Source organism: Hyaena hyaena, unplaced genomic scaffold, assembly GCF_003009895.1.
Source record: "Hyaena hyaena isolate Hyena2069 unplaced genomic scaffold, ASM300989v1 scaffold_152, whole genome shotgun sequence".
In the NCBI taxonomy this organism is placed as follows: domain Eukaryota; kingdom Metazoa; phylum Chordata; class Mammalia; order Carnivora; family Hyaenidae; genus Hyaena; species Hyaena hyaena.
The window spans coordinates 904,214-930,622 of NW_024080784.1; the positions used below are offsets into that span (position 1 = coordinate 904,214).

Here is a 26,409-nt window from a genome sequence, read left to right on the forward strand (position 1 = left end):
TTATCTCAGATTTTCAAAACTTAAAGTTACACAGAATTGGGTGGCACTGCTGTGGGCGCTGCACGGGAGGGGAGGAAATGCCTTCTCTCACTTTGTTTTGTACAGAAGCACCTCAGAGGAGCAGTTCTTTTGGGTTTTGCCTCCAGTCTCTTCTTCCTTAAGGCTCAGACCCCCAACCCATGGGGCTGAGACAGAAGCTATGCAGTGCCCTGTCCCCTGCTCCCTGCATTCTAGTCATTCTTCCAGATGGTAGAAGAAAACTCCTTCCTCAGCTTCCCATCAAAACAAATTCACAACAAAAATATTTGAATTGACTTTTAGAACTTTCTCTGTAAAAATACATTAAAGATACCCAGATAACTGAATTCATCAGAGTTAGTCAGAGACTATGCTTTGTTTGCCCTTCATAGTCATTAAACGAAAAATATGGAAAAGAAGAATGAAGAAAAAAGTGGGAAACTCTTCATATAAACCAAGTCTTCAGTGCTAACACCTGGCCTTTGTTTAGACCTTAGTTTGAACAAACTAAGATGTTTGAGGGAAAAATTCCACAGATCTGGATATGAAGTGGGTATTAGATGATATTAAGCAATTGTTGTTAATTGTCCAAGGTGGGATAATAGAATTGTGGTTGTGAAGAAAATGTGATTGTATTTTAGAAATAGATACTAAAAATTTTAGTTTATATACTTTATGTACTTCAAAGAGAGAAAGCAAGTATGGAAAAATGTTGACAATGTTAAATGTAGACTGGGGGTGTTAGGTATTAATTCTAATTTTCTGTAAGTTTGAATATTTTTACATAAAATATTTTTAAGACTACTTAAGAAATTTTTTTAATGTTTATTTATTTTTGAGAGAGAGAGAGAGTGCAAGCAGGGGAGAGGCAGAGAGAAGGAGGCACAGAATCTGAAGCAGGCTCCAGGCTCTCAGCTGTCAGTTCAGAGCCTGACATAGAGCTTGAACTCATGAACCATGAGATCATGACCTGAATTGAAATCAGACGCTTAATCAACTGATCCACCCCTTTTTAAGACTGTTTTTAAGACCTGAGTAGTATTATGCTATCCACAGCATCTTTTTTAAAAGAGATCAATATTCTATTTCACTTCTTTTATCTTTCTTCCAAGCTATAAAAAAATGTCTCCTTGAAACTAGTGCATTAAGTTAATTTTATTGAATCATATTAACAAGAAGGATTAAAAACCACATGGTTATCTCAATAGATGCAGAAGTATTTGACAAAACACACACCTATGCATGATGAAACTGTCAATAAAGTGAATATATAGGAAACATACTTCAACATAATTAAGGCCATGTATGAAAAATCCACAGCTAACATCATACTCAGTGGTGAAAACTGAAGGCCTTTCCTCTAAGATAAAGGAAGAAGACAAGGATATCCACTTTCACTACTTTTATTCAACAGAGTACTGGAAGTCCTAGCCACAGCAATCAGACAAGAAGAAGAAATAAAAGGCATTCAGCTTGGTGAGGAAGGAGTAAAACTGTCATTGTTTGCAGATGACATGATACTATATACAGAAAACCCCAAGATTCCACCGAAATACTATTAGGACTAATATGTGAATACACCAAAGTGGCAAAATAGAAAATCAATATACAGAAACTTGTTGCATTTTTATACACTAATAACAATGTAGCAGAAAGAAATTTTTAAAAATCCCAAATTTCACTTACAGTTGCATCGAAAGAATAAATTACCTAGGAATAAACTTAGCCAAGGAGGTAAAAGACCTAACTCTGAAAACTATAAGACATTGATGAAAGAAATTGAAGATGACACAAAAGGAAGGACATACCATGCTCATGGATTGGAATATTTAATGTTGTTAAAATACCCATAATACCCAAAGCAATCTACAGATTCAATGCAATCTCTATGAAAATACAAACAGCAGTTTTTACAAAACTAGAATAATACTAAAACTAGAATGATACTAAAATTGTACAGAACTGCAAAGACCCTGGATAGCCAAAGCAATCCTGAGAAAGAGCAAAGCTAGAGGTATCACAATCGCAGATTTTAGAATATACCACAAAGCTATTGTAACCAAAACAGTATGGTGCTGACACAAAAAAGACACGTATATCAAGGGAATAGGATAGTGATCCCAGAAATAAACCCACACTTACATTGTCAATTAATCTCTGACAAAGTAGGAGGAATATACAATGGGGAAAAGACAGTCTCTTCAACAAATGGAGTTAGGAAAATTAAACACTTGTTTACAGGTGAATGCTACTGAACGTTCACACTTTCTTATATCTGTCACAAAAATAAACTCAAAATGGCTTAAAAACCTTCATGTGAGACTTGACATCATAAAACTCCTAAGAGAAAACATAGACAGTAATCTCTCAGACATCAGCCTTAGCAACGTATGTGTGGATATGTCTCATCAAGCAAGAAAAAGAAAAGTAAAAATAAACTATTAGGAGTATGTCAAAATAAAAAGGTTTTGTAAAACAAAGGAAACTAACAATAAGGTGAAAAGGCAACCTACTGAATGGGAGAAGGTATTTGCAAATGATATATCTGATAAGGGCTTAACATCCAAAATATACAAAGAACTTATACACCTCAACACCAAAACCCCACAAATAATCTAATTAAAAATGGGCAGAGAATCTGAAGAGACATTTTTCTAAAGAAGATATATAGATGGCCATCAGATGTATGAAAAGATGCTCAACATCACTCATTATCAGGGAAATACAAATCAAAACTGCAATGAGATCACCTCACATCAATCAGAATGGCCAGCTAGAATTAAAAGAAAATTAAAAAATAACAAGTATTGGTGAGGATGTGAAGAAAAAGGATCCCTTATACACTGTTGGTGAGAATGTAAATTGGTACAACTAATATGGAAAATAATATGGACATGCATTAAAAATTAAAAATAAAGGGGTGCCTGGGTGGCTCATTCTGTTAAGCGTCCGACTTCGGTTCAGGTTATGATCACATGGTTCATGGGTTCGAGCCCTGCGTCAGGCTCTGTGCTGATGGCTAGCTCAGAGCCTGGAGCCTGCTTCAGATTCTATGTCTCCCCCTCTCTCTGACCCTCCCCTGCTCATGCTGTCTTTCCCACTCAGAAATAAATTAAAAAAAAAACATTAATTTAAAAAAAAATTAAAAATAAAAATACCATATAATTTATTAATTCCACTTTTGGGAATTTATCTGAAGAAAATGAAAACACTAATTCAAAAAGATATGTGTACCCCTGTGTTTACTGCAGCATTTTTTTACAATAGCCAAGATATGGAAGCAACCCAAATGTCCATCAATAGATAAATGGATAAATAAAAGGTGGTATGCAATGAAATATTATTCAGCCACTAGAAAGAATGAAATCTTACCATTTGCAACAACATAGATGAACCTAGAGGGTATTATGTTAAGTGAAATAAGTTAGAGAAAGACAAATGCCGTATGATTTCATTTGCATGGGGACTCTGAAAAACAAATGAATGAACGAACAAAAAAACCGGAAACAGACTTATACAGAGAACAAACTGATGGTTACTAGAGATGAGATGGGTGGGAAATACATGAAATGGTAGAGGGGATTAAGAGATACAAAGTTTTAGTTAAAAAAATTAATAAGTCATAGGAGAGGAAAAGTACAGCATCAGGAATTTAGTCAATATTGTAAAAATCTTGTATGATGACGGATGTTTACTAAACTAGTGGTAACCAATGAGTAAGGTATAGAATTTTTTTTATAAATATTTTTATTTTATTTCTAGGATAGAGAGAGACAGCGTGAACAAGGGAGGGTCAGAGAGAGAGGGAGACACAGACTCTGAAACAGGCTCCAGGCTCTGAGCTGGCAGTCAGCACAGAGCCCGAAGCGGGGATCGAACCCACGAACCGCGAGATCATGACCTAAGCGAAAGTCGGACGCTTAACCGACTAAGCCACCCAGGCGCCCCAAATTTTTTAATCACTTTGTTATATACCTGAAACTAATATAACAGTGAAGGTCAACTATATTTAAAGACCAATAATAATTAAATAATAATACATAAAAATATTTCAGCCCCCTCCCCCCACAAAAAAGTAGAAAGCAAGTTACTGGAGCAACAGTGAAACCATTGAGCAGTGGAAGCAGAATCATGTGACCAAGCCTACAGGCACTGGCCAGAGGTACCGCAGTGGAGCGGACCCATGCCCAGCTCTGCGTAACTGGGCTTGAGTCCTTGTAGAGGCCAGTACCTCAGAGAGATTCTCTTCAAGCTATTTTCCCTGTGGAAAAAACAAGAGGATGCCAACATTTAGGAAAAATTATAGCTATTTTCATTCTATCAGTGTTTTTTTTGTTTTGTTTTATTTTTAATTGGGAGTACAGTATCTGTGAAATGAAAATAAGAATTCAAGACAAGAAATTCTTTAAAAGGAATATGAGAATGTCAGATTTTTCCAGCCTAATAAGTCATGAATAATGGGGACTTCAACTTCTTCTTTTTAAATCTTTCTTAATGTTTTTTATTTATTTATTAGAGACAGAGAGAGAAAGAGAGAGACAGCATGAGCAGGGGAGGGTCAGAGAGAGAGGGAGACACAGAATCGGAACAGGCTCTAGGCTCTGAGCTGGCTGTCAGCACAGAGCCCAACACGGTGCTTGAACCCACGAACCATGAGATCATGACCTGAGCCCATGAATCCTGAGATCATGACCTGAGCAGAAGTCGGACACTTAAACGACTGAGCCACCCAGGCGCCCCTCAACTTCTTTCAACAATAGAATAGGAAGAACTAGAAAGGACATTTTTATGCTGATTTAAAGAGTTAATCATTAGAAAGGAAACTCAAGTTCAAGCTTTACTGGCTGAATTATAATTTGATCATGTAATATACTCATTTTTTAGTGAATGGTGACATTTATTGTAGATATTTATATATTACTTCCCAGGTTATATCTTCTAAAGAAAAGTTTAATCTTAAGAAATTGAGGGGCTAATGGCAGAGCAGAAAAATTGTAGATGAAATTTGTCTTTTTTTTTGAAATTTGTCTTTTCTTCTGTCACCTCATTCTTTCCTGGCTTTATCCACCCTACTGTGATATCTCCAACACTCTTACTTTACTCGTCTGGATTCCTTTCCCTTGTGAAAATCAGAATTTAGTAAAGAATGACTTCAATGATTTATATTCTCTCTCACCACAAGCAAAATTTTCATATAATCTCCATCAATCTCAGGGTTTCTAAATGTCATTGAACATCAGGCAGAATATTAGGGGGAGGACCTATGGACCTTTGTCGTATGCCTAAAATAAATTTGTGATTAGTATGTATATGTTGTATCCATGAATTTAATAAAGCATTTACAGAAATGTGCAAAGGAGAAAAACATTTGTCTCTGAAAAGTGGAATTCAGAATTCTGGGCAGTTCATATAGATTTGAACCAGGCTTATCTCTATACCAAACAGATGTAGCTATATGTTTATATATATGGCAAACAGGTGGTGATAACATGAGAAAAAAATAACACCATTTTCACTTGATAGTAGCCATGTACATATAACAAATGTGTTAATATCAAATTCTTTTTACACATTAAAGAAGATACAGAAGGTAGAGATAATTTCAGGAATCATCAGTTAGGTGTTCCCACATGTTAAAGTGTGTGTAATTGTGAATAGTTGCAAGTAATAAATTTGCATCTCTTTCAGTATATTCTGAAATCTTAATTTATGTAGTTTCCCTCTTCCTGTTTGGTGAGGTATTCTGGTAAGCATTTTTTTGGGGGGAGGGGGAATGAATTTCATTTTATATTCTTGAGAAGGCAAAATCTTTCAGTTTAATAGTGACCCACAACTCTATGCTACTATCAACAATAATACCATAGACTTAAAATGCTTTAAAATAAACACAATATAATGGGGAAACTTTAAGCTGCGATTTCAACTTAAAAAATATACGTAATAGGCAAACACAATAGCATTCCAAAATGTGTACATCTAGTTCTTCCAGTCCATTCCTGTCTCCTTACTGCCCAAGGCAACCATTGTCCTCATTTCCTGTGTATCTTCAGCAGTTAGCCTTTGCATTCTATTTATTTCTAATGTTTGTTGTTTCATTTATTTATTTATTTTAGATGACTCCAGAATTGATGATAAAAGCATGTACTTTTTATACGGGCCATTTACTAAAGACACATTTTTGGTAAGAACGTGATTTTTACCTACTATTTCTTTATATTTTTATTCTTAATATTCTCCATATGAAGAACAACTCATTTTTAGCCAGTTCTATCTATTTAATCATGCCTCCACCATTTTGTATTATATATTTCTTTTGTTTTTTACTTGGCTTTTACTTAGTTAAAATATGTTCTTCTTCAAGGTATTACTTTGTTGTGTGTGGGTTTTTTTAATGTTTTATTTTATATTTGAGAGAGAGAAAGACAGAGCATGAGTAGGGAGCGGCAGAGAGATGGAGACAGAATCTGAAGCAGGCTCCAGGCTCTGAGCTGTCAGCACAGAGCCCGACGCAGGGCTCAAACCCATGAGCCATGAGATCGCCGAAATTGGATGCTCAATGAACTGAGCCGCCCAGGTGCCCCTGTTGTGTGTGTGTGTGTGTGTGTGCGTGCGTGCGTGCCTCTGTGTGTGTGTTTTAAATAAAACTTTAAAATTGAAAGTATAAGGTCTACAATCCCTTCATCTGAAACCCTAGGAGATACGTTTTGAAATTTATATTTCTTTTCTTAAAAATTTTTACAAAGTTGTCTTCTGCACATTGTATGTATTATATAACATCTTCAGTGGTGCCTGGGGCAGCATATTGGAACCAAACATATTCAAACGTATTAGTATATCTACTCTCTCTATATATATTATATGTGTATATAATGAAATATATATATACATGAAATTAAATGAAAAAAGACTATGAACAGTTATGTGTCAATTCCAGGGATGTTCTGATACAAAATTGCTTAAGGTCAGGGCTAGTTTTGCCTCTCAATAGGTTACATAAAAACCTTCTGGATTCCAGGTAGTTCTGGGTTTTAGAAATGTAGCAAAGGGACGTGAAAGCTCAAAGGAAATGCAAGGACTAGCTAGAAATAAAACAATAACAATAACTGAACAATTTCCTTCTATGCTGTGGTTTTTGAGGAGCTAAAGGAGGTATTATTACTCCTTTTCCCTGTTTATTTAGTAATGTATTGCCATAACATCAAAATACTATTTTTCTATATTTTCTGCCTCTAGCTCTTGGAGAGACATAGCAATACCTCTTACAAATGAAGAGGACGATCTGGCTAAAAAAATAGAAAGAGCAAAGGAATATAATAATTTTAGACTTCAAAAATATGTATTTCATCCCTGGTGCTCTTATGTAAAAGATAAAAAAAAAAAGCTCACAGGTAAATCTTTACATAGTATGATTAGTTATTGTATTCAAGTACGCAAATAATCATCACACTTAATAGCCAAGCAGTTTGTACTAGAGAATGTATTATTATGTCTAGAGAACTGTCATGAAATGTAAAGCCTCTAATTTAAAATATTTAAAGATATTTGTGTCAAAGAGTTTCATTATAACAGAAAGTAGTTGTGTTTAAAATAAAATCCTGTGTGTATTTGTGTGAAATAGGGATCTCCTCTTAGTCTTGGGAGTAAAAATCTACTGCTATCAAAAGTAATTAATTTTAGATGTAATTAAAATCAAACAAAAACTGTCAGATGCAATATTGATTCATATTATAAACACTTTGGTTTTTGGGGAAATATCTTTAAATATATACAATAATCTCATAAATTTTCTTTAGATACAGTATTGCAAATACAAAAGATGTGCCACTGTTATAAGCAGATAGCTCTCCTACATAAATGGAGGGATAAAGCAAGACATAAGCATGAAAAGAGAGAAGATGAGCTGGTATGGTATCTTGGAAACTTAATATTTTTAGAAATTTAATTTTAGTATTACACTGATGTGGCTTCAGATAATGATACTATGTGTGGAAAGTACTAAAATCCTGAATATTACATACTTTTGATGGGCTCCTTATTCTTGTAATTTAATAATTTAAACTTTACTTCAGCCACCAAAAATGTTTTCCAATAAATTCTGTTATTTCATTTCAACTATGAACACTGAGAAAAATCATTTCAACATTTTGTTTAAAGTTATTGATAAAAACTAAGAATTTTTCTTAAGCAAGTGGTTAGATGGGTATAGATGTCTAAAATGGAAGGGAAACTATTTGATATGATACAGACTGAATACGTTTTGGCTAGGTAAGAGTAAATCGTTATTTTTTCTTTTTCAACGTTCAATGTAATAAATTATCATTTTAACACCAAATAATTTTAAAAATTACTAAATTGCTAAAGTTAAAGGATCATTCTTAACTGGGACACCCCCCAGGAATTAAAGCAATTAATTTTTTTTAATGATTGTTTATTTTTGAGAGAGAGAGAAACAGAGTGTGAATGGAGGAAGGGCACAAAGAGAGGGAGAAACAGAATCTGAAGCAGGCTCCAGGCTCCGAGCTGTCAGCACAGAGCCCGACGTGGGGCTCGAACCCATGAAATAAGGTCATGACCTGAGCCAAAGTCAGACACCCAACTGACTGAGCCACCCAGGTGCCCCTCGGAATTAAAGCAATTAAAATAGAGGATCCAAGAAAATTCCTCCAAACTTAAAAATATCTCTAGTTTGCTTCAATTATTAGTAAATTATTATTTAATGTTGTTTTAGAATATGCACAGTAACAATTAGGGTCATACATAGAAAAATGCTGAAATTTTTTAGTTATGTTACTCAGTAGGTAATATTTTATCAATAGTCTTTGAAATAACAAAGTTAGAATAAATACGAAAGAGAAAAATAAGAAATTAAACTCCCTATTTTGTCATTGCACGGTGGAGGGCAGGATCAACGCCTCCTACCTCTAACTAGTTCGGATGTTGAGACTGATGATACTACATATGTCCCGAGAGGGTATGAAAATTTTTATTGCTCACATAATGCTTGAAACAGTGCTAGAGCCTGCAGAGGATACTGATATTCATAAAGTATAGTTCTTGCTCTCTGGAAGTTTATCAGCTGTTGGTGTTGGACAGGTGTTCTTATAGGATGTCCTCTAGTATTTTGTGGAGTCCATTTTCAATGTTACCAGTTAAACAGTTATACTTTAGGTACTGCTCTTTCAGTCTGCTTGTTCAGTGTTTTTCGATGCTGTGTACTAAGCTAGTATTTTGATCTTAGCTCCCCCCACACCTGATTAATGACTGTCCAATGGTGAAGTAAGTAACTGTACATGACTAGATCACTCCTTTTACATACCTCTTGAACATCTCTGAGGCAGTATTGTTCTCTTAATCATATGCATACATTGAGCATGATGTTTTGCATGTAGTAGTTGATACAATTAATATATATGTTAATGTATATTATACATACTATAGTATTATTCTTAATATAGATGTATATTATATAGTTAATTGAGTGTTTAGAGAAAATATTTTCTTCTTGCTATGTGATTTCTTGCCCTAACAATCACTCACTTAGGTGGGTGAAGTGAAGGTGGCAGGTGTATATAATAACACATATATACTATATATAATATCTACTATATAATAATATGTAATAATTATATAAATAACTAATAATAATCAAAATTGTGTGTAACATTTATTTACCCTAATGACTATTTTAAAATTCTGTGTAACATTTATTTGCCCCTATGGCTTTTTCTTGATTATGCAGTTTTAAGTAATGTATTGAGAGTTAAAATGGGGACTTCTTGTAACAATAAATCAAGCAAGTCCTCAATGCTTTCTTCTGACTCTCCTTTTTTTTTTTTTTTAAATCTCTGTGCTAACTACCTCATTTCGATGCCCCAAATATCCGTTCTATCATTACCAGAATCTTGACTCTGTGGGTTTCAGCTTCCTCATCTGAAAGAGGAGCTGGACCAGATCTTCAAGGTTGCTGCCTGTGCCAATGTTGTCTGACAACTAACGGGAATGATCTCTAATGCCTTGGTGGTCCTGAGAATATTAAACATGCTATGGGCAAAGATAGTTTATATAACAATGATAGTAATAATAAATAATGTTTAATTGGTGCTATCATGGTGTCGAGCACTGTGCTTTCTTTTTTTTTTTTTTTTTTAAGTTTATTTTGAGACCTTGAGAGAGCATATGCACATGTGCAAGCCAGGGAAGGGCAGGGAGAGAGGGAGAGAGAATGGGCTCAATCCCATGAAGCTTGAGATCATGGCCTGAGCCGAAATCGAGTCAGCACCTTAACAGCCTGAGCCACCCAGGTGCCCCACACTATGCTTTGTATGTATCATCTCATTTTACCTTTACAACAATTCATGGAATTTATCAATTATTTTCATGGCAGTTGTTAAAACATGAACTTCAGTTGCTAAAATGGAGAAACAAGTTAAAACTCAAAGCTGCCCAAGAAGAATCCATTTCTCCTGAACCAAGCCGGTCAAATGTCTTTTTTGAAGGCAAGAGTTGTGAATGTGACATTTCACTGTTACCTCAAAGAGCAGTCTTACAGGTTTGTATGAATTCATGTATCGTAACTAGTCATTTTCACAATGCTTATTTAAAAAGTGGTTTCATAAACCTTACATGTGTGATGGAGATCTTATTTTAAAGAAATACATTTTTTTACAACTACATTTGGGTTAAGCTAATTTTTTTAGAGGCCATCGTTTTGGATGGCTATAAGGTGAATATAACAGTCAAAAGTGGAGAAAGTAAAGCTGGAGGAAATGTTTTCCTTTCCTTCCTCTTTCAAGCGCATGTTGTCATTTAAGGTGGAATAGATTTTAGATACCCCAGTTCTTATTTTTTAATCTCCCATCCCTAATGTTTTAATCTTAACATTATTCCTCTATTCTGGAAAGTAAATGGTCTTGTCTTATTGCAAATTTCAGTTAGTTAAAATATGTATACTATCTTTCTTCCTTAGATTGTGAATTCATAAAAAGAATCATGTAGTTACATCTTACAGTTCATTGAATTGATCTCTGAAAAATAAGCCACAGTTCCAACTACTGGCCATATTCTCTCCTATTTTGATAGAAAAGTAACTTCTACTTTGAAAGGCTACCTGATAAGGGGTAGAAGAAGTGTAAAATATCACCTCATTCTGATTGATGGCAGCTTCACATGATAAACTCCCATGTATTAAATATACCCCTCTAAATGCACAGAATGAAGCTCAAGTTATACTTGGGAACAAGGTATCTATGTATCTATACCTAATTTTGCATCTTATATAGGGCATAGAATTAGGATAAGGATATTTTTGCCCATAATTTCCTCTTTGTAAGTTGCTTCTTGTTTGTTTTTAAATTGGAATTCCTATAATTTTCTTACTGGTTTGTAATAGCCCTTTATATATATCAACACTTTGCCTGGAATATATTGGAGATCCCCCCTCCCCCACTTGATGTTTGGTTTCAATTTTGTAGAGTCTTTCAATGTGAAAAATTTTAGAGCTTTATGTAACAAAGTCTGTCACTCTTGCCCTAATTATTTTTCCTCTTGTGCCATATTAATATATTATTCTTAGCTGTTTTCCTAAGCCATGTCACATTCTTTCCTACAGTTTATACAGCTGTTTCTTGTCTGTGAACTCCTATGCTGTTCGCTGCTAATGTTTCTCTGTTTACTTTATCAGTGGCTGTTCTAGGGTTTATGATATATCTTTTCAATTTATCACAGATTACAACGTCACAAAATTTATACTGCCTTACATATAATGTTAAAACCTAACAAGAGTATGCTTTCATTTTCCTTCTCCTGTGCTTCATGCTATTGTTGCCATGCATTATATTCTTATATATTTATAAACCCTTCAATGCAATTAATTATTTTGACTTTAAATAGTCAATTATACTCTCTCTCTCTCTCTCTCAAAAATAAATAAACATAAAAAATATTTTTTAAAAAGGGGCGCCTGGGTGGCTCAGTCACCCAGTCGATTAAGCATCTGATTGCAGCTCAGGTCATGATCTCATGGTTTGTGGTTTCAAGCCCTGCATCAGGCTCTGAGCTAGCCACTCAGAGCCTGGAGCCTGCTTGGGATTCAGTGTCTCCCTCTGTCTCTGCTCCTTCCCCACATGAGCTCATGTGCTCTCTCTCTCAAAAATAAATAAAATTATTTAAAAAAATAGTCAATTATATCTATCCAGCATTTATTTATTTTTGTATTTATTTATTGTGCATAAGGGGCAGGGAGACCTGCCCCTAATATGCCTTTTTCCCCTAATTTTTATTCAAATTGTAGTTAGTTAACATATAGTGTAATGTTGGTTTCAGGAGTAGAATTCAGTGATTCATCACTTACATATAATACCCAGTGCTCATCTAAACAAGTATCTTCCTTAACGTCCATCACACATTTAATCCCCCACCCACCTCCCTCCATCGACCCTGTTTATTCTCTATCATTAAGAGTCTCTTTGGGGTGCCTGGGTGGCTCAGTCGGTTAAGTGTCTAACTTTAGCTAAGGTCATGATCTCACTGCTCATGAGTTTGAGCCCCGCATTGGGCTCTGTGCTGACAGCTTGGAGACTGGAGCCTGCTTCAGATTCTGTCTGTTTCTCTGGCCCTCCCCACTCATGCTCGGTCTCTCTCAAATATAAATTACAAAATATTTTTTTGAAGTGTCTTATGCTTTGCTTCCTTATCCTTTTTTCCTCCCTTTTCTCATATGTTCATGTTTTGTTTCCTAAATGCCACACGAGTGAAATCATGTGTTTGTTTTCCTCTGACTTATTTCACTTAGCATAATACTCTTTAGCTACATAGTTGCAAATGGCAAGATTTAGTTTTCATTTCATATACCACATGTCCTTTATCCATTTGTCAGTTAACGACCAATTGGGCTCTTTTCATAGTGTGGCTATTGTTGATATAGAATATATTTATTATTTTGTTGTTTTCTTATTGAAGTATAATTAGCATATAGTATTATATTAGTTTCAGGTGTATAATATGATGAGTCAATGGTCCTGTACATCAGTGCTCATCACAATAAGTGTGCTCTTAATCTGCTTTATTCCACCTACCCCTCCACTCATCTCACCTCTGGCAACCATTAGCTTGTGGTTTTGTTTTTGTTTTTTTTTGTTCATTTGCTTTGTTTCTTAAATTCCATATGAGTGAAATCGTATTTGCATTTCTCTAACTTCTTTCACTTAGCATCATCCCACCTAAGTCTATCCATTTGTTACAAATGCCAAGATCCATTCTTCTTTATGGCTGAGTAATATTCCATTGTATATATACTACCTCTTCTTTATCCTTTCACCTAGCGACGGACAGTTGGGTTTTTTCCATATCTTGGATGTTGTAAATAATGCTAAAATAAACATAGGGATGCATATATCCCTTTGAATTAGTGTTTTCATTTTCCTTGGGTAAATAACCAGTAGTGAAATTACCAGATCATATGGTAATTCTATTTTTAATTTTTTAAGGAACTCCATACTGTTTTCCACAGAGGCTGTACCAATTTGCATCCTTACCAACAGTGCGTGAGAGTCCCAAGATTTGTTGTTTCTTGTGTTTTTATTTTAGCCATTCTGACAGTGTAAAGTGATATCTCACTGTGGTTTTTTTGCATTTCCCTGATGATTAGTGTTGCTGAAAATCTTCTCATGTGTCTGTTGGCTATCTGGATGTCTTCTTTGAAGAAATATCTATTCATGTCTTCTATTTTTAAATCAGATTATTTGTGTTTTTGATGTTGAGTTGTATAAATTCTTCTTATACTTTGGATATTAACCCCTTATTGGATATGCCATTTGTAAATAGTTTCTCCCATTGAGTAGGTTGCCTTGCCATTTTATTAATGGTTTCCTTCACTGCACAAAGCTTTCTATTTTAGTATATTCCAAGAGTTCAATTTTGTTTGTGTTTCCCTTGTCTGAGGAAACATATCCAGAAAAATGCTTCCATGGCCAATATCAAAGAAATTGCTGCCTATGTTTTCTCCTAGGAATTTTATAGTTTCAGGTCTCTCATTTAGGTCTTTAATCCATTTTGAATTTATTTTCATTTATGGTGTAAGAAATTGGTTCAGTTTCATCCTTTTGTGTATAGCTGTCAATTCTCCCAATACCATTTGTGGAAGAGACTGTCTTTCCTCCATTGTATACACTTTCATCTTTTGTAGTAGATTAGTTCATCAGATAAGCATGGATTTATTTCTGGACTCTGTATCCTGTTACCTTGATCTATGTATCTGTTTTTGTGCCAGTATCATACTGTCTTATTACGATAGCAATGCAATGTATCTTGAAATTTAGGATTGTGATATCTCCAGGTTTGTTCTTCTTTTTCAAGACTGCTTTGGCTATTTGGCATTTTTTCATAGTTCCATATAAATTTTAGGATTACTTGTTCCACTTCTGTGAAAAAATGTTATTGGTCTTCTGACAGTGATTGCATTACATCTGCAGATTGCTTTAGGTAGTATGGACATTTTAACGATATTGGTTTTTCCAGTCCATGAGCATGGAATATCTTTCTGTTTGTGTTATCATCTACTTCTTTCATCAGTGTTTTATAGTTTTTGGAGTAGAGGTCTTTCACTTCCTTGGTTTATGCCTAGGTATTTTATTATTTTTGATGCAATTATAAATGGGGTTGTTTTAAATTTTTTTCTTTCTGCTATGTCATTAATGTATGGAAATGCAGTAGATTTCTGTATATTAATTTTGCATCTTGTGACTTTACTGAATTCATTTACGAGCTCTACTAGTTTTTAGGTGGAATTTTTTGGGTTTTCTATATATAGTATGTCACGTAGAAGGAAAGAAATAGTAAAGATTAGAAAAGAAATAAATGAAATTAAGGCTTTAAAAAAAGAAGGGGCGCCTGGGTGGCTTAGTCGGTTAAGCGTCCGATTTTCGCTTGGGTCATGATCTCGCGGTTCGTGGGTTCGAGCCCCGCGTCGGGCTCTGTGCTGACTGCCAGCTCAGAGCCTGGAGCCTGTTTCAGAATATGAAACACACTCTCTCTGACCCTCCCCTGCTCACGCTGTCTCTCTCTCTCCTAGAAATAAAATAAAAAACATTAAAAAAAAAAGACTTTAAAAAAAGCAATAGAAAAGATCAATAAAACCAAGAACTGGTTCTTTGAAAGGATAAACAAAATTGATAAACCTTTCACCAGACTGGTCAAGAAGAAAGGAGAGAAGACTAAAATAACATCAGAAATGAAGGAGGAGAGGTAATGACCAACACTGCAGAAGTAAGAGAATTTTGTGAAAAATTATGTCAACAAATTGGATAACCTAGAAGGAGTGGATAAATTCCTAGGCATATCTAACCTTCCAAAACTGAATCAGGAAAAAAATAGAAAATTTGAACAGACTGATTATGAGCAATGAAATAGAATCAGTAATTAAAAACTTCCAATAAAGTCTAGGACCAGATAGCTTCAGAGATGAATTCTACTTAACATTTAAAAAAGTGTTGAGGAGGGGGCACCTGGGTGGCTCAGTCGGTTAAGTGACTGATTTTGGCTCAGGTCATGATCTCATGATTTGTGGGTTCAAGCCCCACGTTGGGCTCTGTGCTGACAGCTCAGAGCCTGGAGCCTCCTTCAGATTCTGTGTCTCCTTCTCTCTGTCCCTCCCCTGCTCACCCTCTGTCTATCTCTGTCTCTCAAAAATAAATAAACATTAAAAAAAATTTTTTTTAAAGTGTTAAGGTGCCTGGGTGGCTCAGTTGGTTAAGCATCTGACTTTGGTTCAGGTCCTGATCTCATGGTTCATGATTTGAGCACCATGTATGTCTCTGTGCTGACAGCCCAGAGTCTGGAGCCTGCTTTGGATTCTGTGTCTCCCTCTCTCTCTCTCTCTGTTTCTTCCCCACTCATGTTCTGTCTCTATGTCTCTCAAGAATGAATAAATATTAAAAAAATTTTTTTAAGTGTTAATGCTTATTCTTCTCAAACTATTTTAAAAAATAGAGGAGAGATGCCTGGGTGGCTCTGTTGGTTAAGTGTCCAATTTTTGATTTTGGCTCAGGTTATGATCTCACAGTTTGTGAGATTGAGTCCCACAATATTGGGCTTTGCACTGATAGCATGGAAACTGCTTGGGATTCTTTCTCTTTGCCCCTCTCCTGCTCATGTTCTCTCTCTCTCTCTCAAATAAATAAATAAACATTAAAACAAAGTAGTAAAGGAGAGAAAGCTTCCAAATTCATCCTACAAGGCCAGCATTACCCTGATAACAAAAACAGACAAAGACACTACAAAAGAGAAAACTATAGGCCAATATCTCTGATGAATATAGATGCAAAAATCCTCACTAAAATATTAGCAAACCAAATCCAACAATATATTAAAAAACATTCTCCATGATCAACTGGAATTTATTCCAGGATGCATGGGTGGTTCAATATTTACAATCAATCAACATGACACATCACATCAACAAAAGAAAGAATAGGGGGCACCTGGATGACTCAGTCAGTTAAGCATCCAACTTTGGCTCAGGTCGTGATCTCGCAGTTTGTGGATTTGAGCTTCACATCAGGCTCTCTGTTGTCAGTGCAGAGCCTGCTTCAGATCCTCTGTCCCCCTCTCTCTCTGCCCCTCCCCTGCTCTCTCTCTCAAAAATAAGTAAACATTTAAAAAAAAGGATAAAAACCATATGATCATTGCAATAGATGCAGAAAAAGCATTTGACATCAACATCCATTCATGATAAAAACCCTCAACAAAGTGGATTTAGAGGGAACATACCTCAACCTAATAAAGACCATCTATGAAAAGCCCACAGTGAACATTGTATTCAATGGTGAGAAACTGCAAACTTTTTCTCTAAGCTCAAGAATAGGACAAGAATGTCAATTATTACCACCTTTACTCAACATAGTACTGGAAGTCTGAGCTATAGCAATCAAACAAAAGAAATAAAAGGTATCCTGATTGGTATGGAAGAAGTTTTCAATACATTTTTTGCCTTTAATGATCTGAAGCTTACAGAAAAGTTGCCAGTACTATACAAAGAACTGTTTTTCCTAAATAGTTAGAAAGTAAGTTGCTGACATGATACCTCATCATTCCTGACTCCTGTTGGCTATTTCCTGTGAACAAGAGGATTTACTTATAGACAATCATCAAAATCCTCAAACCCAATTCAGGTTTCTTCAGTTGTTCCAATAATGCAAAAGGACCCAGTCTAGCTACTAGTTGCTATGTCTCCTTACCCTCCTTCAGTGCACAACTGTCCTGCTGTCTTTCCTTAATTTTTATACCTTGACATGAAGATTAGGCCAGTTTCATTGTGGAATATCTCTTCATTTGAGCTTCTTTTAGGTTTCCTCAGGAATACATTCAGGTTATACGTTTTCATTAGAAATACCAGACATTGTGCTGTGTTCCTCTTATTGTATCATATCGCTGACAGGATTTGGATTTGCCTATGATTGGTGATGTTCACTTTGATCACTTGGTTAAAAAATGGTGTCTATCTGGGGTGCCTTAATCGGTTAAGTGTTTGGTTTCCGCTCTGGTTGTGATCTCATGGTTTGTGAATTCAAGCCCCGCATAGGGCTCTGAGCTGTCAGACCTATATGTCCTTCCAAAACTGAATCCGGAAAAAAATAGAAAATTTGCTTGGGATTCTCTTTCTCTCTCTCTCTTTCTACCCCTCCCCTCACCACTCTCTCAAAATAAGCAAATAAACTTTTAAAAAAGTGGTATCTGTCAGGCTTCTCCACTTCAATTCAATCACACTCTTTGTGATTGATACGCATTTTGTGGGTAGTTACTTTAAAATTATATAAATGTTCCTGTTTATTTGTTTACTTATAGCAGTATGGATTCATGGTGCTCTATATTATTCATGGGCTGTAATTGACTGTTATCACTATTTATCTTGGTGCTCAAATTGTCCTGGATTCAGACAGATTCAAGTTGCCTTCCATGCCCTTTTGACCTGTAACCACCATTCCTTTGGTAATTTCTTACTTTATAGCACAGCACTATGTCCCTGGCTCAAGTCATACTTTCCCTGGCCCACCTTGGATGAGTTATTTTCCCATGAGTTCCTAAATCCTTCTTTTATTTACTTATTTATTTTAATGTTTATTTATATTTGAGAGAGAGACAGGATGAGCAAGGAGGGGCAGAGAGGGGGGAGACATAGAATCCAAAGCAGGCTCCAGCCTCTGAGCTGTCGGCACAGAGCCCAACGCAGGGCTCGAACACAGAGCAGTGAGACCATGACCACAGTGGAAGTCAGACACCCAACTGAATGAGCCACCCAGGGGCCCCATCTTTTTAATGGAAATTGTACATAGAAACCACAGTTTGAGCACTACCTGTGTTGATTGCTGTTGCCGTGTCACTTCTCCCATGTCTTCTCGGTAGATGGAATGGGAGACTATAATAGGTACATGCAAATACATATTTATTTCCATATCAACATACTTCTATACACCCAAACCTAAATCACACATGGAGACTTCCGGTTTTAACTTTGCACCACAGAGCTCAATCTAGTTCTTCTTCCATGTTTGCAACGTCCTTCTCCACCACTGAGAAACCTAGCTTTCGTTATTCTTTTTTTATTTTAATTTTTTATTCTTTTTTTTAAAACTACTTATTTATTTTAGAGAGAAAGAGAGGAGCGAGAATGAGCAGGGGAGGGGCAGAGAAAGAGGGGGACAGAGGATCCAAAGCAGGCTCCACCCTGATGGCACATAGCCCAAAACAGGGCTTGAACTCACAGACCTTGAGATCATGACCTGAGCTGAAGTCCAATGCTCAACCAACTGAGCCACACAGGCAACCCCCCGCGCCCCCCAGGCTTCATTATTCTTAAGATTTACTTATTTGATTACTCCTCCTGTGTGTAACTAGTCACACAGGTTGCTGCCACCATCCTCTCCCTTCTTCATCCTGCTTAGGCTTTGACATTCCTTGCCAGGCCACCCTCTTATCAAGAGGCCCTCCTCACACAGCTTGGGCTCTGACACCACTTGTAAGTTGCCTTTCTCCTTGTGTAGTTTCCTCACTAACTTTGGGCTGACACACACTATCTTGAGTACTTCCTATGTAGATGCCCTCCTTATCCTACTCAGCTTCTGACAATGCACACGCAGGCTGCCCTTTTTGGCGATGCCCTCCTTACACTACAGAGGTCCTGTCATCCCATGCCATCTCTTCACACATAGGCAAGCTCCACATCGCATCTGGCTTCTGGTATCTTACACTGGGTTTTCCCTCCTTGGTTCACCTTCCTTGTCCTACTCAGGCTCTGACATCCCACCCTGGCTTCTTCTCATTAGGAATACCCTTCCCGTCCCTCTTAGACTCCAACATTCTACCCTGGGATATCCTTCCAAAGGGATGGATGCCCTTCTCAACTTGCTTATTCTCTGACTGTCTGCACTGGGCAGATGTTCTCTTACTGGGCTCCATCTCCCTTGGGCTGCAATCCCCTATAGTGAGCTACACTTCCTCATTTTTGCCTTCCTTTTTCTCTTTGGGCTCTGACATTCCACTCTGAGCCATTCTTTCTTAGGAACGCTCTCCTTGCCCCTCTTGGGCTCCAAAACCCTGTGCAAAGTTGTCCACTGAGTGGATACTCTCCTTTATGTACCCTAGTTCTCATACCCTGCTCTGGGCCAACAGAGTTCCTCTGCACCCTCACTCTGGCATGGATGACTACTTAGTTTATGCAACTTAATGTTTTCCCACAGACCATTGGATTCCTATTCATTTTATAAATTTAAATTTCTGTTGTTCAGGCCACCCAAAATATAATATTTTGTTACGGCAGTCTGAGCAGACTAATACAATCCTTTATTTTTCTGGTGACAAATCCCCCACTTCATTGCCCCTCACCTCACTTTCTGTCCTTCATCAATGAGAAAATATATATATGCCCTTAGGTAGGATGATATAATTCCTCACCACATTCTTCAGCCCTGTTTTCTTGATCTGTTTTCTCTTTTTTTAAATGTGGCATCCATACCCACCTTTGTTTCCTTTTCTGTCTTAGGGGTTTTGCCTGTGTCATGTACAGTATTTATTTCAGATGCTTTTCTTCAATTTCTGCCACAGGTAATGATGTAATCTTATTTTCAGATCATTATCAATATCAGTTTTGAGTCAATGAGGAGTAGTTGACAGAAAGCTGCATAGTTAACTTCAAATACAAGACAGTTTCTCAACATAATTTCTGTTGCCTCTTAACCAAGTCACTTAATGGTCTATCCATACTGAATCATTCTTTGACGTCTACAACTATGTTTATTCATGTTTCCTGATTTATAAGCATACAAAAATATTTACCAAGTTAATGAATTTATCTTTTAAGAAATTATCGTACACTGGGGCATGTGGGTAGCTCAAGTGGTTGAGCATCTGGCTTTGGTTTAGGTCACGATCTCATGGTTTGTGAGTTCGAGCCCTGTGTCAAACTCTGTGCTGACAGCTCAGAGTCTGGAGCCTGCTTTGGATTCTGTGTCTCCCCTCCTCTCTGACCCTTCCCCGATTGTGCTCTGTCTCTCTCTTTCTCTCAAAAAATAAACAAACATTAAAAAAATTTAAGGAATTATCATATGCTGTCCCAATTCAAGTTTAAGAAGGAAGGTACAGATTTATAATAAAAGCATCAGTGTTTTCCCCAGGCCATTCCTTTTGTCTGTGAATGTCAATTCTCTAAGCAATTATTGATGAGTAGGCATAAAAGGTAAGCTTTCAATAATTATCTGTGCTGATTAAAACAGAAGAGAAAGGAGATCAAGTTTTGAAAGATCTTTAGGCTCCACGTTTTTTCAAGAACACACCATCTTTTTATGGGCCTCCATATAGATGATTTAAAATAAAAAATATAGATGATTAAAAATTTAAAAAATGTTAAGTCTATAGTTTTGGAAACTTACTGATTGACTGCAAAGTCTTCAGTACACTCCAAAGCAGCTATTTTAAACACAGCATTCAGGTTTGTTAATTCTCTAAGCTAGTACTTCCTTACCTACCAATCTAAGAGAGCATGGTGGATGGTGGTGGTGCTTAAAGAAATAAGGTCTTATTCGTTTCCCAACACCAGAGGAAGGCAATCCAGGTGTGGTGTTACACAATGCCAATTAAAATGAAATCTTTCTATCATATCATTCTTGCTTACTGTCTCATGGTTGCAATATGGCTACTCTGTCTCCAGCTGTATCCTTACTTATCAGGCCTGAAGAAGGGAAAATCACAGTGGTATAAGGGGAAAATGTTGGCCTATTCTGGTGTAGTAGGAAAGCAGAGTTTCCCCAAGACCCCACAGTCAAAACCCTCACTGGTGTGTTTTAGGCCAGAACTTTAGCACTAGGCCATGTCTAACTGCAAGACTGCTAGACAGGAGGGGACTTTGAGTGTGGATTGGGTGAGTTACAAAAGATAAGAAGCAAGCAAATATTTAAGAAGTCAGTACATAATTGCTGCAAAGGAATTCTGGTTTAATGCTCTTCCCTCTCCTAACTCAAAGAGGCCCAAAATGCCAACTGATAAAGAACCACAGCACCTGGTGTTAGCAAACCATCTCATAAAGTGACCCAGGGTCTAACAGAGACTTGTACCTGGAAATTTCAACACTTATGTATGTTTTCTCATAAAAGTGTTTTGGTTTGATAAAACAGTGGTTAAAAGTCCAGACTCTGGGCTCAGGAGAACTGGGCTCCTATCTTCCCTCATCAATTACTAGCAAATAGGACTGTAGGCAATATCAGCCCTCTTCACCCTTGATCTTTAAAACTTTCCTGCTGTCCTCTCTCCAACTAAACTCTAAATTTATAGAGAAGAGTTCATGTTGGATTAACTGAAGCTTTGGGACAATGAAAATCATTGCCAGTTTTTGCACTTAACAGGTTACTTTCTGGTATCATGTCATGGGTTATGATCAGCCTTGCTATCGAGTGTTTCACCCTGATTCCCACTCCCAATTCCATGTGGAATGATGTAGAGCCTTTGGAGATCAGATTTATGTAATCTGCCAGCATGCTCAAACCATAACGTGATCTAGAGAAGAACATAGAGATTCTGTGTTAAGCTTTTATGTTGTTCAGGAGCTGAGGATCTAAGAAATTAAATGACATCCCCAAAGTCAGACAACTACAAAACTGAGATCAGAATCTGATTTTGATAAATCTTGGCTAAAATGATAACCACTATATCATTACATAAAGAAATGTAATATGGGGGCACCTGGGTGGCTTAGTCGGTTAAGCGTCCGACTTTCGCTTAGGTCATGATCTCGCGGTTCGTGGGTTCGAGCCCCACGTCGGGCTCTGTGCTGACTGCCAGCTCAGAGCCTGGAGCCTGTTTCAGTCTGTGACTCCCTCTCTCTCTGACCCTCCCCTGCTCACGCTGTCTCTCTCTCTCTCTCCTAGAAATAAATTTAAAAAAAAAAAGAAATGTAATATGTATATGAATATTTTACTTATGAGACACACACAAAAAAAGAAATGGAACCATTTATCTCTGTTGAGTTACATTCCCCTTAAAAATATATGAGTAACATTTTCCTTTTCCAAATGACTAGATCTTCAAACAACATGAAAGTACAGCATTATTTTTGGATATTCTCAAATTTTTTCCCAATCAAATAGATTGTCAAGAATGTCTATAAAAAATGCAAGGGTATTAAATGAGTGAATTTATATAATAGTGAAAAACTGGAAATTAATGATTCTAAGACTTATGTTTTGAACAGGTGAGTTTCAGCTGATTAATGCTAAAGATTTGCAAAGCTAATTTTTTAAATCATAGTTTAAAATGCATTCTAATTTGGTGACTAATTTGGTCAGCTAATTCTCAGGGACTTGAGGAGCAAAGATGTAAAACATGAAAAGATGATGTGAGTTGGATCTAACTTTTTGAAAGTGTTGGTTTTTAAAATAAGTTGAAATTTGTACAATTTAGCTTGCCTAATGTTTTGAAGGAATAATTGAAAACAGCAATCTGGAATGAGACACAATTTGAACTTACTTGGAAAATACACATACATTGCAGGCTTGCTTGTAGGTTCACTTATATCAACCCATGAAAACAGGTCAGGTTCTGTTTTATAACAATTTTCCTTAGTATCATTTTCTCACTGGGAAAGGCTGCTTACAGATGGTAGGGATCAGACACTATCACTCAAATTCAGATCTAGTGGGAGGGTTGGCTAAGACCATTTTCCATGAAAATGCAAGGTTTTTCTTTTTCCTTTTTTCTCTCTTTTTGGGTATGTGTGTAGTTTGGCAAGCAATACAGAGGAAAGCCTTATACTTGATGAATTTGGAAAGTCTAAATAATATAGTTAGGCAATGCAGTTGTCTTAAAATATAAAATTGATTGATTAGTTTAATAATATAAGTAGTGACTTGGGGCTGCCTTTCATTTTAAGTAACTGTAATTTTTGTTTGTTTGTAAAAGATAATAGCATGTGGACTTGCAGAGTTATAAAATCACCTTCAGTGTTGATGACTCATCTTCTCACTTGGAAAAAAACCCCACAAAACCTGGATAACTATTAAAACTTGTACCATGTTGCAGGAGGGATGAAGCAGATGGTTCAGGCCCATTGGATTAGGTTACTTAGAATTGTAAAACAGAATTCTCAATGACTTTTTGAATCCCATGTTTTGATAACCTCAGGGGTCAGTTTGACCTCAATTCACCAAAGCAGAGAGTGATTCCAGGTTGCATAGGCATGTACTGTGGGAACTTCAGATAAGAGAAAGTTCCTGAACCTTGCTATATCAAGGAACTATGTGTGTGTTGGCTCAGTTTGTGGTGTGGGTGAAAAAGCAGATGGAACAAAACATCTAAAAATTGTTTTAGCATCAGCTTATTTTTGGTGGAAAACGGCTCTGCCCATAGACCTTGATTTCATTGCTTAAGTCCTAATCAGTAATAGTTTCTAAGTTATGCAGTTTTAGAAATAATTTTACTATAAAGCTTTAATGACAAATTGTAGAAGATGTTAAATTAATTTTAGCAGGAATGACCTTTGCAAAATGAAACATCATCCCTAAGATGGAAAGCTACAGCACAGAGAGAGGCAGCTACTGGGAAACTGAGAGTGTGCTGCTCTGGAGTGTGGGTGGCTAGTTCTGTCGATAGCTGTGTGACCATGGGCATGTTGCTTCATCTTTTCATTTCTAAGTAATGAGAGGATAATTAAAAAATATCTCCTGCATTTGTCATTATGAGGATTAAATGAGTTAATACAAATGAAGCACTTAGAACAATGTCTAGTATGGTTTTTATTTTATTTGAGAGAGAGAGAGAGAGCACAAGCAGAGGAGGGAAAGAGAATCTTAGTGCAGAGCCTGACGTGGGGCTTGATCATATGACCATGTAATCATGACCTGAGACGAAATCAGGAGTGAGACATTCAACTGACTGAGCTGCCCAGGCGCCCAGCAAAGTTACTATTATTGATGCGTTGAATGTAGATGTCTGAATGATGGAGAAATAACTGAACAGGAAGTACAAAAGACTGGATCCTACATGGTTCTACACATAGTCAGTAGCTCTGTCAGCCTGCCAGCCTCCCACAAGGCATCTAACTCCTCTCAAATCTCTAGCCGAGTATGTACTTGTAGTTTTCTCTATAAAACAAGAGAGTGGGCTGGACGGCCTCTCAGATCACTTCTAGCTTTAAATATCTATGAATCTTGGATGGAAACAAGCATCCCAGGAGAGGAGAGCATCAGCAGTGAATGCAGAAAATCCTGGCGAGGGCCTCGCCCAGGCTAATGCCTGTGTTCCAAATGCTGCTCCACCCCACTACTAGCCTGATTAGCTCTTTCTCTTACTTTATGTCTCAGTTTAAATGGCGTCCATCAGAGAGACCTCTCCTGACAATCCAGTCTAAAAGCAATCACTGCTCTAAGGCCTTTTTCTTTTCCTTCATAGCACTTTTCATTGTAAGTAGCTATTAACTTTCAATAACTTACTATTTTTTTTAAGTCTCTCCCACCAAAGTATATGCTTTTTAGGTTCAGATATTACACCTGTTTTAATTACTTCTTTACCCTGAGCATCTAAGAAATTGCCACAAGAAGGCATTCAATCGATTTTATTTCATTTATTTAGCAACTATATTGGATTCCTACAATGTACAAAAGTTTTGAGGCTTATATTTTTGTGTGAAGAACCAGTGAAGAAGTAAACAAGTACAAGAACATGTCATACAGAATGAAATGCTATGGAGAAAAAGAAGTCAGGATAAAGGATGAACACGTGTACCAAAAGGAACACCAAAAGCAGAGGCGGCAAAAGCTGAAATAAACCAATGGGACTCCATCAAACTAAAGAGCTCTGCACAGTAAAGAAAACCATCAACAACATGAAAAGATAAGCCACTGAATGGAAGAAAATATTTACTAACTATATATCTGATAAGAAGTTTATATCCAAAATACAAAATATCCAAGAGCTAAGTTGCTTGCACAACACAGAGTTTAGGAGCACCAACCCCCATGTACTTGAAAATCCATTATAACTTTGGATTCTTCTAAAACATGACTACTAATAGCCTATTGTTGACCAAAGTCTTACCAATAACATAAAGTCAATTAACACATATTTTGTATGTTACATGTATTATGTACCATATTGTTACATAAAGTAATAAAGTAATCTAGAGAAAAGAAAATGTTACTAAGAAATCATAAGGAAGAGAAATTATTGATAGCACTGTGCTATATATTGAGAAAAATCTGCACATATGTGGAGCTGTACAATTCAAACTCATGTTGTTGAACAGTCAACTGTATATAAAGAACTTATACAACTCAATAGCAAAATTTAAAAAAAACCTGATTAAAAAGTGGGCAGAGGATCTGAATAAACATTTTTCCAAAGAAGATATACAGTGACCAACACATGTGAAAAGATGCTCAATATCACTAATCATCAGGGAAATGCAAATCAAAACCATAGCACCTCACACACCTGTTATGGTTCATATCAAAAAGATAAGAAATAACAAGTGTTGGAGAAAATGTAGAGAAAAGGAAATCCTTGCGCAGTGTTGGTAGCGATGTAAATTGGCACAACCTCTATGGCAAACGGTATGGAGCTTTCTCAAAATATTAAAAATAGAAAACCACCAGATCCAACAATTTCACTTCTGGGTATTTATCTGAAAGAAACAAAAGTCACTAACTTGAAAAGGTGTATGTACCTCCATGTTCATTGCAGCAATATTCACATTAGGCAAGACATGAAAACAACCCAAATGTCCATCAACGGATGAATGGAAAGAGAAAATATGGTAGTATACATCCAATAGAACATTATTCAGCCATTTTAAAGAAGAAAATCATGTAATGTGCAACAACATGGATGGACCTTGAGGGGATTATGCTGCATGAC

At 36.5% G+C, this 26,409-nt stretch overlaps 1 protein-coding gene across 1 annotated transcript in view; it reads left to right on the forward strand.

Moving 5' to 3' along the window:
* The window catches only part of FBXL13 (F-box and leucine rich repeat protein 13), a 196,979-nt gene that overhangs the window by 23,853 nt on the left and 146,717 nt on the right, over positions 1-26,409 (forward strand). The window contains exons 4-7 of the mRNA XM_039239125.1: positions 6,132-6,199; positions 7,252-7,406; positions 7,812-7,921; positions 10,403-10,567. Coding sequence (XP_039095056.1) covers positions 6,132-6,199; positions 7,252-7,406; positions 7,812-7,921; positions 10,403-10,567 — 498 coding nt within the window. The remainder of the gene's footprint in view (positions 1-6,131; positions 6,200-7,251; positions 7,407-7,811; positions 7,922-10,402; positions 10,568-26,409) is intronic.